The sequence below is a fragment of the Boleophthalmus pectinirostris genome, unplaced genomic scaffold (assembly GCF_026225935.1).
Source record: "Boleophthalmus pectinirostris isolate CB_2022bp ecotype Guang Dong unplaced genomic scaffold, ASM2622593v1 HiC_scaffold_2, whole genome shotgun sequence".
NCBI lineage: Eukaryota > Metazoa > Chordata > Actinopteri > Gobiiformes > Gobiidae > Boleophthalmus > Boleophthalmus pectinirostris.
The window spans coordinates 30,279,996-30,292,678 of NW_026571152.1; the positions used below are offsets into that span (position 1 = coordinate 30,279,996).

The 12,683-nt window shown below is 38.4% G+C and overlaps 1 protein-coding gene across 1 annotated transcript in view; it reads right to left on the reverse strand.

Moving 5' to 3' along the window:
* The window catches only part of ldlrad3 (low density lipoprotein receptor class A domain containing 3), a 169,681-nt gene extending 167,892 nt beyond the window's left edge, over window positions 1-1,789 (reverse strand). The window contains exon 1 of the mRNA XM_020935200.2: window positions 1,503-1,789. Coding sequence (XP_020790859.1) covers window positions 1,503-1,620 — 118 coding nt within the window. The 5' untranslated portion in view covers window positions 1,621-1,789. The remainder of the gene's footprint in view (window positions 1-1,502) is intronic.
* Window positions 1,790-12,683: the final 10,894 nt, after the last annotated feature.

Sequence of the window (12,683 nt, forward strand, 5' to 3'; positions counted from 1 at the left end):
AGATGAGGTACAGTTAGATACTTATAAAACATAAACCATTATCCATTTATTTGTGCACAAAGTTTGGCATCAACATGATACATGCACAATGGTAAAAGGCATTTAATTAATCAAATTTTACTTATTCAGCACTCTATGTGTAATTCAGAAATCCCTTGTCGAGCTACTTGGAAGGGAGTTGTGAGTTACTGGTAGCTCCCAAGCTACAAGTTGTAGACCCCTGTATATAGATTAACTAACTTAATTTCATAGAGGGTACAATTCAGGGAGGATTTCCCAGCTGATTTGCATGCTAGGTGATATCAGTCCGCCGCTGCCGAGCTTTCTATCAGGAAGTACAACTCTGCTGCTGCTCAGACATAAATCCTTCAAATGGAAGGTTAGTTTTATTTCAAACATTGTTCTATCATCACAGACATTCACATCAATACTCTGGCGTTATAATAGATTTGCTTCAGGTGTTTTGTGGAGTGGGTAAGACTGTTTTTAGTGGCAGGCTAACTGTGGCCATTGACATGCCCTACCCTAGCACCAGTAACCTTTGTAAACACAAGGTCTGGATGTAATACTTTAAAAAGTGTCTCTGCACGTCTCCAACACTCTGGCTCACGAGGAAATGAGGTCCTACATCCAAAATTCCGGACTGTCCCTTTAACATCTAGCTTTTACCTTAGTTCAGTTGCGATGGGGAATTCTAGGACTGATATTATCCAAATGATTCTAGTGAAGGTGTTTGGAGCACTTCCTGTACTATTACCACATGACAGCACAAGGTGGAACAGAGTGTTTTCTGTTAGAGAGAAGAACTCACCTTAAATATGCAGCTTTATGTTTTAAACTGTGAATGAAACAAAACAACTCTGGGTGTGTTTTTGATGAGGAAACAAGATTATAAGATTAGAAAATAGTGTAATATGAGCCATTTAAGTCACTGTTACAGGCCATTAGACTAACATTACAAATCGTAGCCAGCCAAACAGGTACAGGCCTTCAAGTCCCCTACTCATGTGTAAACTAAAACTCTCCTCCACGGGGCCCCACACTGCAGCTGCCATGGCGGGATACAACCAAAGGGAGAAGGGCGAAAAAAGATTGACTTGTCAACATTGCCCTGTCAACAACCTCTCGGTAATAACTTAGCCCGGAGAGGAGACCATAACCCCATCTCTGCTGGCCCCCAAAACGCACACGTTGGATGGATATGGCGCGGCGGAGGCTGTCTGGATACTATTTACTTTCAGATGTGGGAGGGCATGCGTGCACGGAAGATTCAGAAGCCAATAGATAAGAGACCACGCTGACTGACCAAGGCAACAATCTCATTCCTCCTGACACATCAGCTAAAAAGTGTTGCGCAAACTCGTGCAAGGACAAAAAAGTTGGCGTACAATACTTCAAACGCGTTCTTTCAGCCCCCTCCCTCCTGGAAACCCATCTGGAAGCTACACTCAAGCGTGTCCGCGCCGTGACAACACTATTACTTTTTGTGCGTAAAAACTTACCCACGCTTCTCGAGCTCGAACCAAGCAGAAGATACCAAATCCACATCATACGTCCTGTCGTCCTCCACCGGCCTGCCTCGTCTGTGTACCCACCACGGGGCAAAAAAACTACATACATTTAGAAAAAAAACTTATCCGATTTGGTTACGCGTTCTCCTTTGATTTTTGTTGGTATCCGAGTGGCGAAACTCCACGAGGTACGGGTTAAAGAGGTAGGCATTCGTAAAGTCCAGTTGATAGTCCGGTTCAGGGGACAGGACAGGGGGGAGGTTAGCCAACAGGCTGCAGCAGGAGCTAAGGGGCTTCGGGCGGAGGCAGGCTGTGTCGGTGTCTCGCTGTGGAGCTCGGGGAGAGGCGGAGCGTGGAGCGGGAGAGGTCGGACTGTCCCGGGATAAGCAGCGCTCCTCCGGCATGGCCCCACTATGGACTTACAATGTTTTGTAATCACAATAACTGAATAATAAGTGAGTATTTTAGTCACTAAATTCCAAATTAAAATATGACTAGGCTAAACATTTCAATAGACTGTGATGACAATTGCTTCTTATTATCTTACTTGGCCTTGATTGTTTTAGTAAGACAATTGAGTTATTTCTCACTCTCTTGGTGGCACTCAAACAAAATGAGCCCATATTAATGACTAACCGACAGTGTTGGGAAGGTTACTTTTAAAACGTATTCCCCTACAGATTACAGATTACATATCCCAAAATGTAGTTTGTAACCAGTGTTGGGGAGTAACAGATTACATGTACTGGAGTTACGTAATCAGAGTACAAATTATGAGTAACTGTATTCAGTTACAGTTACAGTTTCAGTGAGTGGTAATTGGATTGCAGTTACTTTGTTGAAATAAATGGATTACACGGTGGTGTTTTCCTGTTTTCACATTTTGGGCATTTTCTTTCTAAACCAGGTCTAAACCAGGACAAAAAACAGGTCTAAACTAGATCTAAACCAGGACTAAAATCAGGTCTAAACTATCTAAACCAGGTCTAAACCAGGACTAAACCATCCTAGTCTTTGTTTCTCTACAGCAAATCAAGTAATCCAAAGTATTCAGATTACGTTTTTCACCTTAAGTAACTTAATGGATTCCGTTACAAACTACATTTTGGTGTATGTAATCTGTAATCTGTAGGGGAATACATTTTAAGAGTAACCTTCCCAACACTGTTTGTAACGTAATCCATTAAATTACTTAAAGTGAGTAACGTAATCTGAATACTTTGGATTACTTGATATCGTCAGGCTTTTTAAAACTACATGAATGTACCAACCACATCCTGCAAATTCTTGTTTACTCTCTTCAAATTGGCAGCTCAAGTCTCCATGAATAGGTTTGCTGTAGAGTAGCAAAGACTAGGATATCTTAACATAAAGTGTTTTGTCTGCTAAAAGACAATAAAAAGCCCAGTTTCTCCTTAACCGTATTAAAAATATTATTGATAGAGAAATGATTTTTATATGAGATCACTGTTGTCTTAAATTATGTCCACCCTACTGTTAGGTATCATATTGTTTAGACCTGGTTTAGTCCTGGTTTAGTCCTGGTTTGGTCCTGTTTTTTTCCTGGTTTAGCCCAAAATGTGAAAACAGGAAAGTACCGCCCTGTAATCCAATTATTTCAACAAAGTAACTGCAATCCAATTACCACTCATTGAAACAGTAACTGTAACTGAATATAGTTACTCATAATTTGTACTCTGATTACGTAACGCCGGTACATGTAATCCGTTACTCCCCAACATTGCTAAACTGATCTAATAATAACGGATCTGCTACTAGATTGAGTGGTATAGATCTATAGGAATACGCTTAGACCATAGCTTGGAGAACTAATGAACCTAAAACAAGTCCACTGATCCAATCACTAAGCTTAATTTATCTGCAGCCTATTAGACGCACTTTAATGGAGCTATATAACGCTATTTTCTGATCTGGAATTGCCAATCTCTTCTAAACAAATGGTAAAAAGTAACTTTTAATTTGAAAACTACCACTTCATGACATCACAAGGTGGAAAAAAGCATTTTCTGCTTTGGAGTTGAGTTGTCAGACTCAGACATCTGTGAATGAAACAAAACACAACTCCCAAGTATGTTTTTGATGAGGTAACAGCATTATAGCATGGCTTCAAGCTCACAAGAGTACAAGAGTATAACACCTTTAATTGGAATAGTGTAGACCTCTTCTTTATTTGTTGGAAAGGTTAAAATAAAACAAATAGCCTATATAACCCAACAGGGATTATAGGACTATAGGTTAGGCTTTAACCAATTGATGCCTTTAAGCACTTTTTTATCTGTACTAACTATATTTTAGTTCTTTTCTTTCGCTATGCTTTGTTATGGTAATCCATCCATTAGATACTATCAGTGTGTTTACCATTAGCAGGGTAATTAGCAGTAGCAGCACATTGTTAGGTATAGGACCTCCTGCCGTTCTCACAGATGGTGAGAGAAAAGAACACAATCTATTCCACTTTAAGAGAGGAAAACTTCAGTCATCAATATTAATGCAATTCCACATTTATCGGTGCAGTAAAAATATGTCATCCATCCTCTTGTGAGTGTGAGGAATGCTACAGAACCTATGCTGGGGGAGCAGATGGCGCATGGGGAAAAGATTTAGAGTTATCCGCTAACAGATGGTTTACTTTGATGAGAGTTGAAGATGTAATTAGTAGGATTTCCATTAAAAGTGAAATTCAGGCACAGGCTCGGGAATCCATCTTTTTTTAGACTCCCTGAATATGATTTGAAATTGCTCACTTTTTGCCTGCTATGGCACCTAATTGCTAATGGTCTATTCATTATTGTAGTGTTTACCAAAGACTGTGTCCCGACCCTCAGGTGGGTCACAAGAGATTTATTTTTGGTCGCCTTGTCACGACCTCATGTAGGTCTTCAATATACAGTTCTCACACTGATATGTGTGTTGTGCTCTCCTAAACCACGGACTGGAACGTGCTACAAAAGAGTAGACAGGCCCACCGATCTCATTAGAAATGTTGAAATGTTAAGACGTTTTGTATCATTTCTAATCTGTTTGTAATCATTTTATTGACAATTTTATTCCAGTATTGCTGATTCAGTTGAATGTTGAAAAGAAAAAGAAATGGGCTGCATTTAATGTTGACTTATGGATACCTTTTATTGCTCATTCAATTACTGTTTTTCATTGTTTAAAAATTGTTCAGAGAGACACGATCACTCAGTCAACAATAAAATATCCTCATTAATGTTCAGTAATGGTCAAGTCCACCTTTATTTTGTGATTTACGAATAATGTCTATTGACTTGACCACGGAGGTTTGTGACTTTTAAAATATGGGCCCCCAGAAAACAAGTTTGGGAAACACTGGTTTATTGTAATTAGGCCTACTTAAAGGTGCACTGCTCAGCTTTTCTGGTAGAGGGTCCACCACCTACTTGTCTCTATGCAGATGGTATTGCTTCCCCTGGAATGTTCCTTGGTATGACATTAAACACATGTGGGTGTTTCTATTGCTCAAAAATACAATCATTCCTTCTGTGAAAAGGGGCGACTCCACAGATTTGAATTGTAAAGTAGCATCGTGCTGTAACCTGCTTGTCTCTCTTGTGATAGATATACCGTGGAATATTTTAGACAAGGCAAAAGCATCTCCATGGAGACAAGCTGGTAGCGGACCCTCCACCAGAAAAGTTGCACAGTGTATGTTTAATATGATTTAATGCTAACATACTTTGGAACCAGAAGAAAACAGAAAAAAAAAAAACAACTTCAAAACTCAGCGTAATTACTCGCCGACACTGTCATGACCTAACATCAAGAGTAAGAACATTATGCAGACTCTGTAAAAAGCCTAATCTTTGCTCCCAGGAGGACTATTCTGTCAGCAATCTCGTGTCTCATCAAGCAGCAGCGCGTATGTCCATACTAATAACAACAACTGGGTCGAAGAGAACATATCTTTACACTTGTTTCTTCCTTCTCCCAATTTAAACCGAAAAACAACTCAGCAAATGGAAAGACACAAGGCCTCACCTGTCAGGCCGCTCTTTACTTTATCACAGAACTGCAGCTGTGCAAAAAACACACAACCTTCCTTTAAACCAGCTTTCTTTCAGATAGCCTCACTAACCCGCAGGCTTATACGCTCGTACGCTGCCATCCACGCATGTTTGTTTTCCAGCTGACGCGCGTACATCACAAACTTATCAAACCCAAAAGTCCCACGCAGACATCACCTCGGGGCTGAGGGGTCGTGACTTTTTGGCAGATCTTTCAAAACCGATTTAAAGGTGCACTGTGAGGGTCCGCTACTTTGAGATGTGATTTTTTTTGTTTGGAATGTTCCACAGTAGGGCATTAAACATATCTCCCTCGCATTTGTTCAAGTATAGATGTTTTATAGCGCAAAACATTCTTTAAAAACGTGAATTCTTATCATGTGCAGGCTTGCTTCTTCATATATCTGACCATTTAAAGGTGCAAATGTGAGGGTCCGCTACTTGTCTACTTTCATGGAGATGTGATTTTTTTGCCTAGAATGTTCCACAGTAGGGCATTAAACTTATCTCCCTTGCATTTGTTCAAGAAAAGATGTTTTATAGCGTGAAAAATTCTTTAAAAAAACGTGAATTCTTATCATGTGCAGGCTTGCTTCTTCATATATCTGACCATTTAAAGGTGCAAATGTGAGGGTCCGCTATTTGCTCGTTTCTATGGAGATGTGATTTCTGTGCTTGGAATGTTCCACAGTAGGGCACTGAACATATCTTCATTGCATTTATTCAAGTACAGATGTTTAATAGCACAAAAAAATCTTTAAAAAACGTGAATTCTTACCATGTGCAGGCTTGCTTCTTCGGCTTCTTCATATATTTGACCATTTAAATGTGAAATGTGAGGGTCTGCTACTTTCTTATTTCCATGGAGATGTGATTTCTTTGCCTGGAATGTTCCACAGTAGGGCATTAAACATATTTCCCTCGCATTTGTTCAAGTACAAATGTTTTGTAGCGCAAAAAATTATTTAAAAAACATGAATTCTTACCATGTGCAGGCTTGCTTCTTCAGCTTCTTCATATATTTGACCATTTAAAGGTGCACTGTGAGGGTTCAATACTTGCTTTTTTCCATGGAGATGTGATTTCTTTGCCAGGAATGTTCCACAGTAGGGCATTAAACATATCTTCATTTCATTTGTTCATCTACAGATGTTTTATAGCTCAAAAGAAATCTTTAAAAAACTTGAATTCTTACCATGTTCAGGCTTGCTTTTTCGTATACCTGACCATTTAAAGGTGCAAAGGTGAGGGTCTGCTACTTTCTTATTTCCATGAAGATGTGATTTCGTTGCCTGGAATGTTCCACAGTAGGGCATTAAACATATCTCCTTTGCATTTGTTCAAGAACAGATATTTCATAGTTCAGAAAAAAATCTTCAAAAAAACATGAATTCTTACCATGTGCAGGCTTGTTTTTTCATATATCTGACCATTTAAAAGTGCAATGTGAGGGTCGATACTTGCTTATTTCCATGGAGATGTGATTTCTTTGCTTGGAATGTTCCACAGTAGGGCATTAAACATATCTCTATTTAATTTGTTAAAGTACAAATGTTTTATAGCTCATACTGTGGAATAATCAAGGTAAAATGGTAATATCTCCATGGAGACAAGCAGAAAAGTTGCACAGTGCACCTTTAATGGCAGCGATGATGTCCTCAAATTCCCCTTATTTTTCTTATTTTGTTGTTGTCTTTCTGTCAGACAATAAGAATCATGATGCTAAATCGTGCACGTTTTGTTCTTAATAGTTTTGGAAATGACGTGCGTTAACGAAAAAAACAGAATATAATCAACGGTAATAAAACAAAATGTGCCCACTGAGGAGTAAGCACATGTGTCAGTCAGTGTTAAATGGGCTTTTCTGCCTCCTCTGAGCTATCATTAACATTTAGGGCTGTTATACAAATTACACAGACAGATGCATGAAGCTGCTGAGTCTTGTTTAGCTAAAGGTGCATTGTGTAACTTTTCTGGTAGAGGGGCCACCACCTGCTGAAATGTTCCGCAGTACAGTATAACATTTAAAGACGCAGTGTGTAACTTTTTGGTTGCAGTCTGTCCCCTTCTTGTTTCTATGAATATGCCATTGTTCTGCCTGACATGTTCCGTAGTATGACATTAAACAGCTCTACGTTACATTTATTCAATTACAGGTGGGTTTATAGCTCAAAAATACCCCAGAAAAAACATGCATTCTGTCTAACACTGTAGAAGCCTTTAAAAAAAAAGAGTATAAAGCATCATGTTTCGAAAAGCATTCATTTATATTTTGTCTCTTATATATACAGTAATTCGTAAGTGAAATTGTAAATGCAAACTTGCTGTCCATACGATGTTTTCTTTCTTGGAATTCTGTCATTGTTAAATAAGGTTAGACATTACCTTTTACTTCAGCCTAAAGCCTTTCGGTCATGATCCATGAGGTGTTAGTCTATGTTTTGTTTCGTTTTGCTTTGTAGTGCTGCAAATTGACCAAATAAAACTACTAATTCTATCTTCAGAGACAAGTAGGCCACATCACCAGGCCAAGTTACTGGTCCGATCTGTGGAGAAATGTACCCACTGACAGAAATATTCATGTTTTTGCTGTAGTTTTGAGAAATAAAAACACCTGTAATTGAATAAATGTGAGATAGATTTGTTTAAAGCCATACCGTGGAACTTCCTGGGCAAAGCAATAAGGTCGATGTGGAGACAAGCAGATGGCAAACCCTCCACTGGAAAAGTTACACAGCGCACCTTAACATCTCAAAGTTAAACATTATACCTACTCCTCATGTTTTTCGTTTTTTTAGTAAATGACTTACAGTGTTACGCTAATGCTCGTCAATTATCCAGCCTATCTATAAACACGCATTGACGTAATTAGCTACTGGCCCACAAATGGACTCATTACACCACATTAAACTCTAATATGAAGGTTGTTTTTGACTTAATCACAGGAGAAAACCAATTAGTGGCCCATTTTGGAACATGACTCAGAGGGAGAGACACAGATCTGATATCTGATTGGACGAGAGACAGGAAGGGCAGTGAAAACCATGGGCTGACTTTGCCAAGGGCTTCTTTATTGGCAGGGACAGTGAGCAAGGAGAGGAAGATAGTGTTAGAAAGAGTTTGCGTGACAATATTTAATCTAATTTGTTGGGGGGAGGTAGATAAATATTAGTTGACCTATTCTAAAATATTCTTCCCTTTTGCGGAGAAATGTGCGACTTTGCAACAACATCGAGCAAGCAGCCAACAATGGATGACCCCCCTCTGCCTTTTCCTTATTAAATTTGCAATTCATTAAAGCTACCACCGCTAACTTTATTTTATTTTTAAAACCTCTTCCCCTTCCTCCCTCCTTATCACGTGATCTTTGTGTACGGAAAAAACCTAAAGTAAAAAAACAAATAAAACTTGAAGGTATAGGACTTGGAATCACAATTCTGTATGACTATAGGCTATAATACTTAAACTAAAGATATGAAATGAGTTTTGTTTCATTCACACATGTTTAACATACAGTTCAATTTTAATCTATTTTATTACGCTGTTTTGGAAAAATCGTGTGTTTTTTGTGATCTTAGCCAAGTGTGATGAATGAATTGAATTAATTATTTATGGAACAAGCAGTGGAGCACTGTAACACTTTATTTTGTAATTGTGTTTTTATACGTGTTTATTGTAGATAATGTGGATGAATGAAATGTGAAATGTGGGACCAGCCACTCAAATCTGCAAAACAAATTTACCTACGGGTACTAATAAAGCAACCTAACCTAACTGTTCCTGCATATTACAAGTTCTTCTTTGGAACAGAAAACACTCTGTTCCATCTTGTCATGTCAAATGGAAGTGCTACACGGTGTTTTTAAATAAACTCCATGCACCTTCACCAGAATCATTTGGATCATTTCAGCCCTGGAACTGCCATTTTCGACTGAACAAAAGGTGACTGTTAATTCGAAAAGTACCTCTTGATGACATCACAAGGTGGAACAGAGCATGCTGAGTTTGGGGATGCAGACAGACTAATAATAAAGGGTTACTCAGGCTACGTTTACACATAGCCGGGTGTGTTGAGAAACAAATATTTTCCTCCCTTCGTTTTCCAAAATAGCATCATGCACACAGCATCATTTTCAAAAAAAAGTTTTAGTTTACATCAACCCGCATAAATACGCCATCAAGCGCCATCATAACTATGCAAGGCCTGTGGCGGCACCTGGATTAGATTCAAACCTGTAGCATGTATTTCATTACAGTTGTAAGTATTACTCAAACTCATACCTTGAAAAATGTGCATCACTGAGCTGGCTCGCCTCCCCACAGATATGTTAAAGAGGTGGTAAAATTGCTGACCTCCGAGCTCATTCATCTCTGGTCACAGATATGATACATCAGCTCTGTGTGCAAATGCAAACACATGAAAAGTGTTTGCACCAGAAGAAATGCGACTCCTGCTCTGAATGCTTCATCATCATCATCATAGTAAAAGGTGAACTCTAGTCGCACTTCTGACGCGTCAGCTCCTAAATCTCCATTTATCTCACTTTACACACAAATGTGAAACCATAGTTTTCCAGAATCTCCAATGTAACCGGAGTTTTTAGAAAGATTCATTTTCAGATGCAAATTTGCCATTTGTGTGTAAAAGATGGGTACAAACAAAAGGAAGTGTCTCTGTTTTTAAAAATACCTGTGTACCTGTAAACGGGGCCTCAAACATGTACGAATGAAATAAAACACAACTCCAGGTATCATTTAATGTGGCTTAAAGCTCACAAGAGTTAATTTTGTTTAATATGGGATGAGAAACAAACTGATGTAGCTGAAATTATAGTCACATTATTTTGTTAATAGTTTTATTCAATATGTTACTTCTTTTACACATACACTCTTGCATCTTGGCACTCTTAGTAGCACTGCGAAGACTTTGAAGAGAACAGTAATTTAATTTATGTAACTAAGTATACAATTATCCTGACCCCACTCAGAGAGGCATGTAATGGGGGCACAGTGTAATCCACACCAACAGCTCGGGGATGACATGTCCTTGTCACGTTAGACTGCTGTTGAGGTACGTGTGAAATGCCAAGGCTCAGAGGACTGCTGCTGATGGCAGTTTGTCTCTCATGTGTGAGTCTCCTGGCGTCCATCCTACATTTAATAAGGCTGAATGTGAAGGACGTGTCCGCCGGGCGCGCCAGTCCAAAATAGTACGAGAAGAAACACCAGGGACAAATGTGTTAATGAATACTGTCCCAACGACTCTGTAGGACATAAAGATGATGAGACTGAAGAAGGATCAGGTCAGGTTGAAGAATCGTCATTAGAGGGCCCATGTTGCGAAAAAATTTTTTTATAATGTTGTTACCTCAGCAAAAACAGACCTGACAATCAACATTTAACAATTACAATAATCAGCATAAAGCAAAAGACAAAAGCATAAAGCAACACCCACAACAACAACAACAAAAGCCCCCATTTCCCCCAACCACACACACTAACACAAATCTGGCCAAATTAAACAAAAGTAATATGGTAGTGCAACATAAACACACCACTAGGTCACCCTACACTGACACACTGCGGCCAATTCACAACTGAAATTCCTTTTCTCTCTTTTCTTCCTTTTTTCCCCCCCTTTTTTTCTCCTTTGTGTTTTGTTTCATCCACACATGTTTAACACACAAATCTTGCACGTTTAGTTCTTCACGCAAACAGAAAACCTCTTTACACTTCCACCTTGTGATGTCATGTGGCAATACAGGAAGTGCTCCACTGTGTTTTTAAACTCCGTATACCTTCACTAGAATCATTTGGATTATATCACTCTATCTAATCTTAATAAAAATCTAATCTAAATAAAAAATCTAATAAAGGTAAAAGGTAGCTGTTAACTTGAAAACTACCACTTCATGACATCAGAAAGTGGAACAGAACATCTTGAGCTTTAGATATGTAGATAGACAAATAATGCAGGGTTACTCAAATATGTGCGAATATAACGAAACACAACATTATAACATGACTTCAAGCTCTCAAGAGTCAATTTTGTATAGTACAGGACCTTTAAAGCCAAACTATAAAACTTGTTTAATTTGCCTGATTTTCCCATATGGTGCTCCCCCTAGAGGCCATTTAGTACAGCAAAGCGGCACAGATAGTGATACCTACTTCATTGGTAGACTATCATTTGTACATAATAGTGATTTATGGATGGAGTCTTTCATGTCCACTTCAGTTTGGTTACATTTTAGACATGAATGATCAGAAAATAGCCGAGCAGGCAAAGCAACATCACAGGAATCTAATTGTTAGGCTAATTGCAATCCTAATTTTGCTAATGTGAATAACCAAGTCCATTAAATCTCATCTGTCGTACAGCCTACAGAACAAAACATCTCTGATTCAGCATGTGGTGAGCTTAATGGTTTAACAAGTTTTAAGTCTTTTGGGCACATGACTGAGAATTAAAGATAGAGGCCATGGCAAACTTGCCTTTGGGACTTTAAGAACTGAAATGCCCCCACATGTGCGATGACATAGCAGATGTTGCCTGTCACAAACAGCAGTCTTGCGGCTATCCTTGGTTGTTTCTCGTAACTAACTGCCATTTATATGTAATTTTATTCAATTACATGATCAAGGCTTTGTTCTTTTGCTGTTTTGCGTGAAATCATTATGTATCCATTTGTTTGTTTGTTTCATCATGTATGCCTAGTTATCTATCCATATCTGTCTATCGCTTTCACAAACAGGAGGTATTCTAGATCAGTTTCAAGTCAAATCAAATCAATATTTCCCAAACTTTTTTTCTGGGGACCCATATTTTAAAAGTCACAAGTCTTCATGACCCAAGTCAATAGACATTATTTGTAAATCACAAAATAAAGTCAGATTTGACCTTTATTGAACATAAATGAGGATATTTTATTGAGTGGTCGTGTCTTGCTGAACAATTAGTATTATTCAAGTTTTAAACAATGAAAAACAGTAACTGAACCAGCAATAAAAGGTCTTCATAAGTCGCCTATTTGGACATTAAATGTAGCCCATTTCTTTTTCTTTTCAACATTCAAAATAGTCAATAAAATAATTACAGACATATTAGAAATGATACAAAACA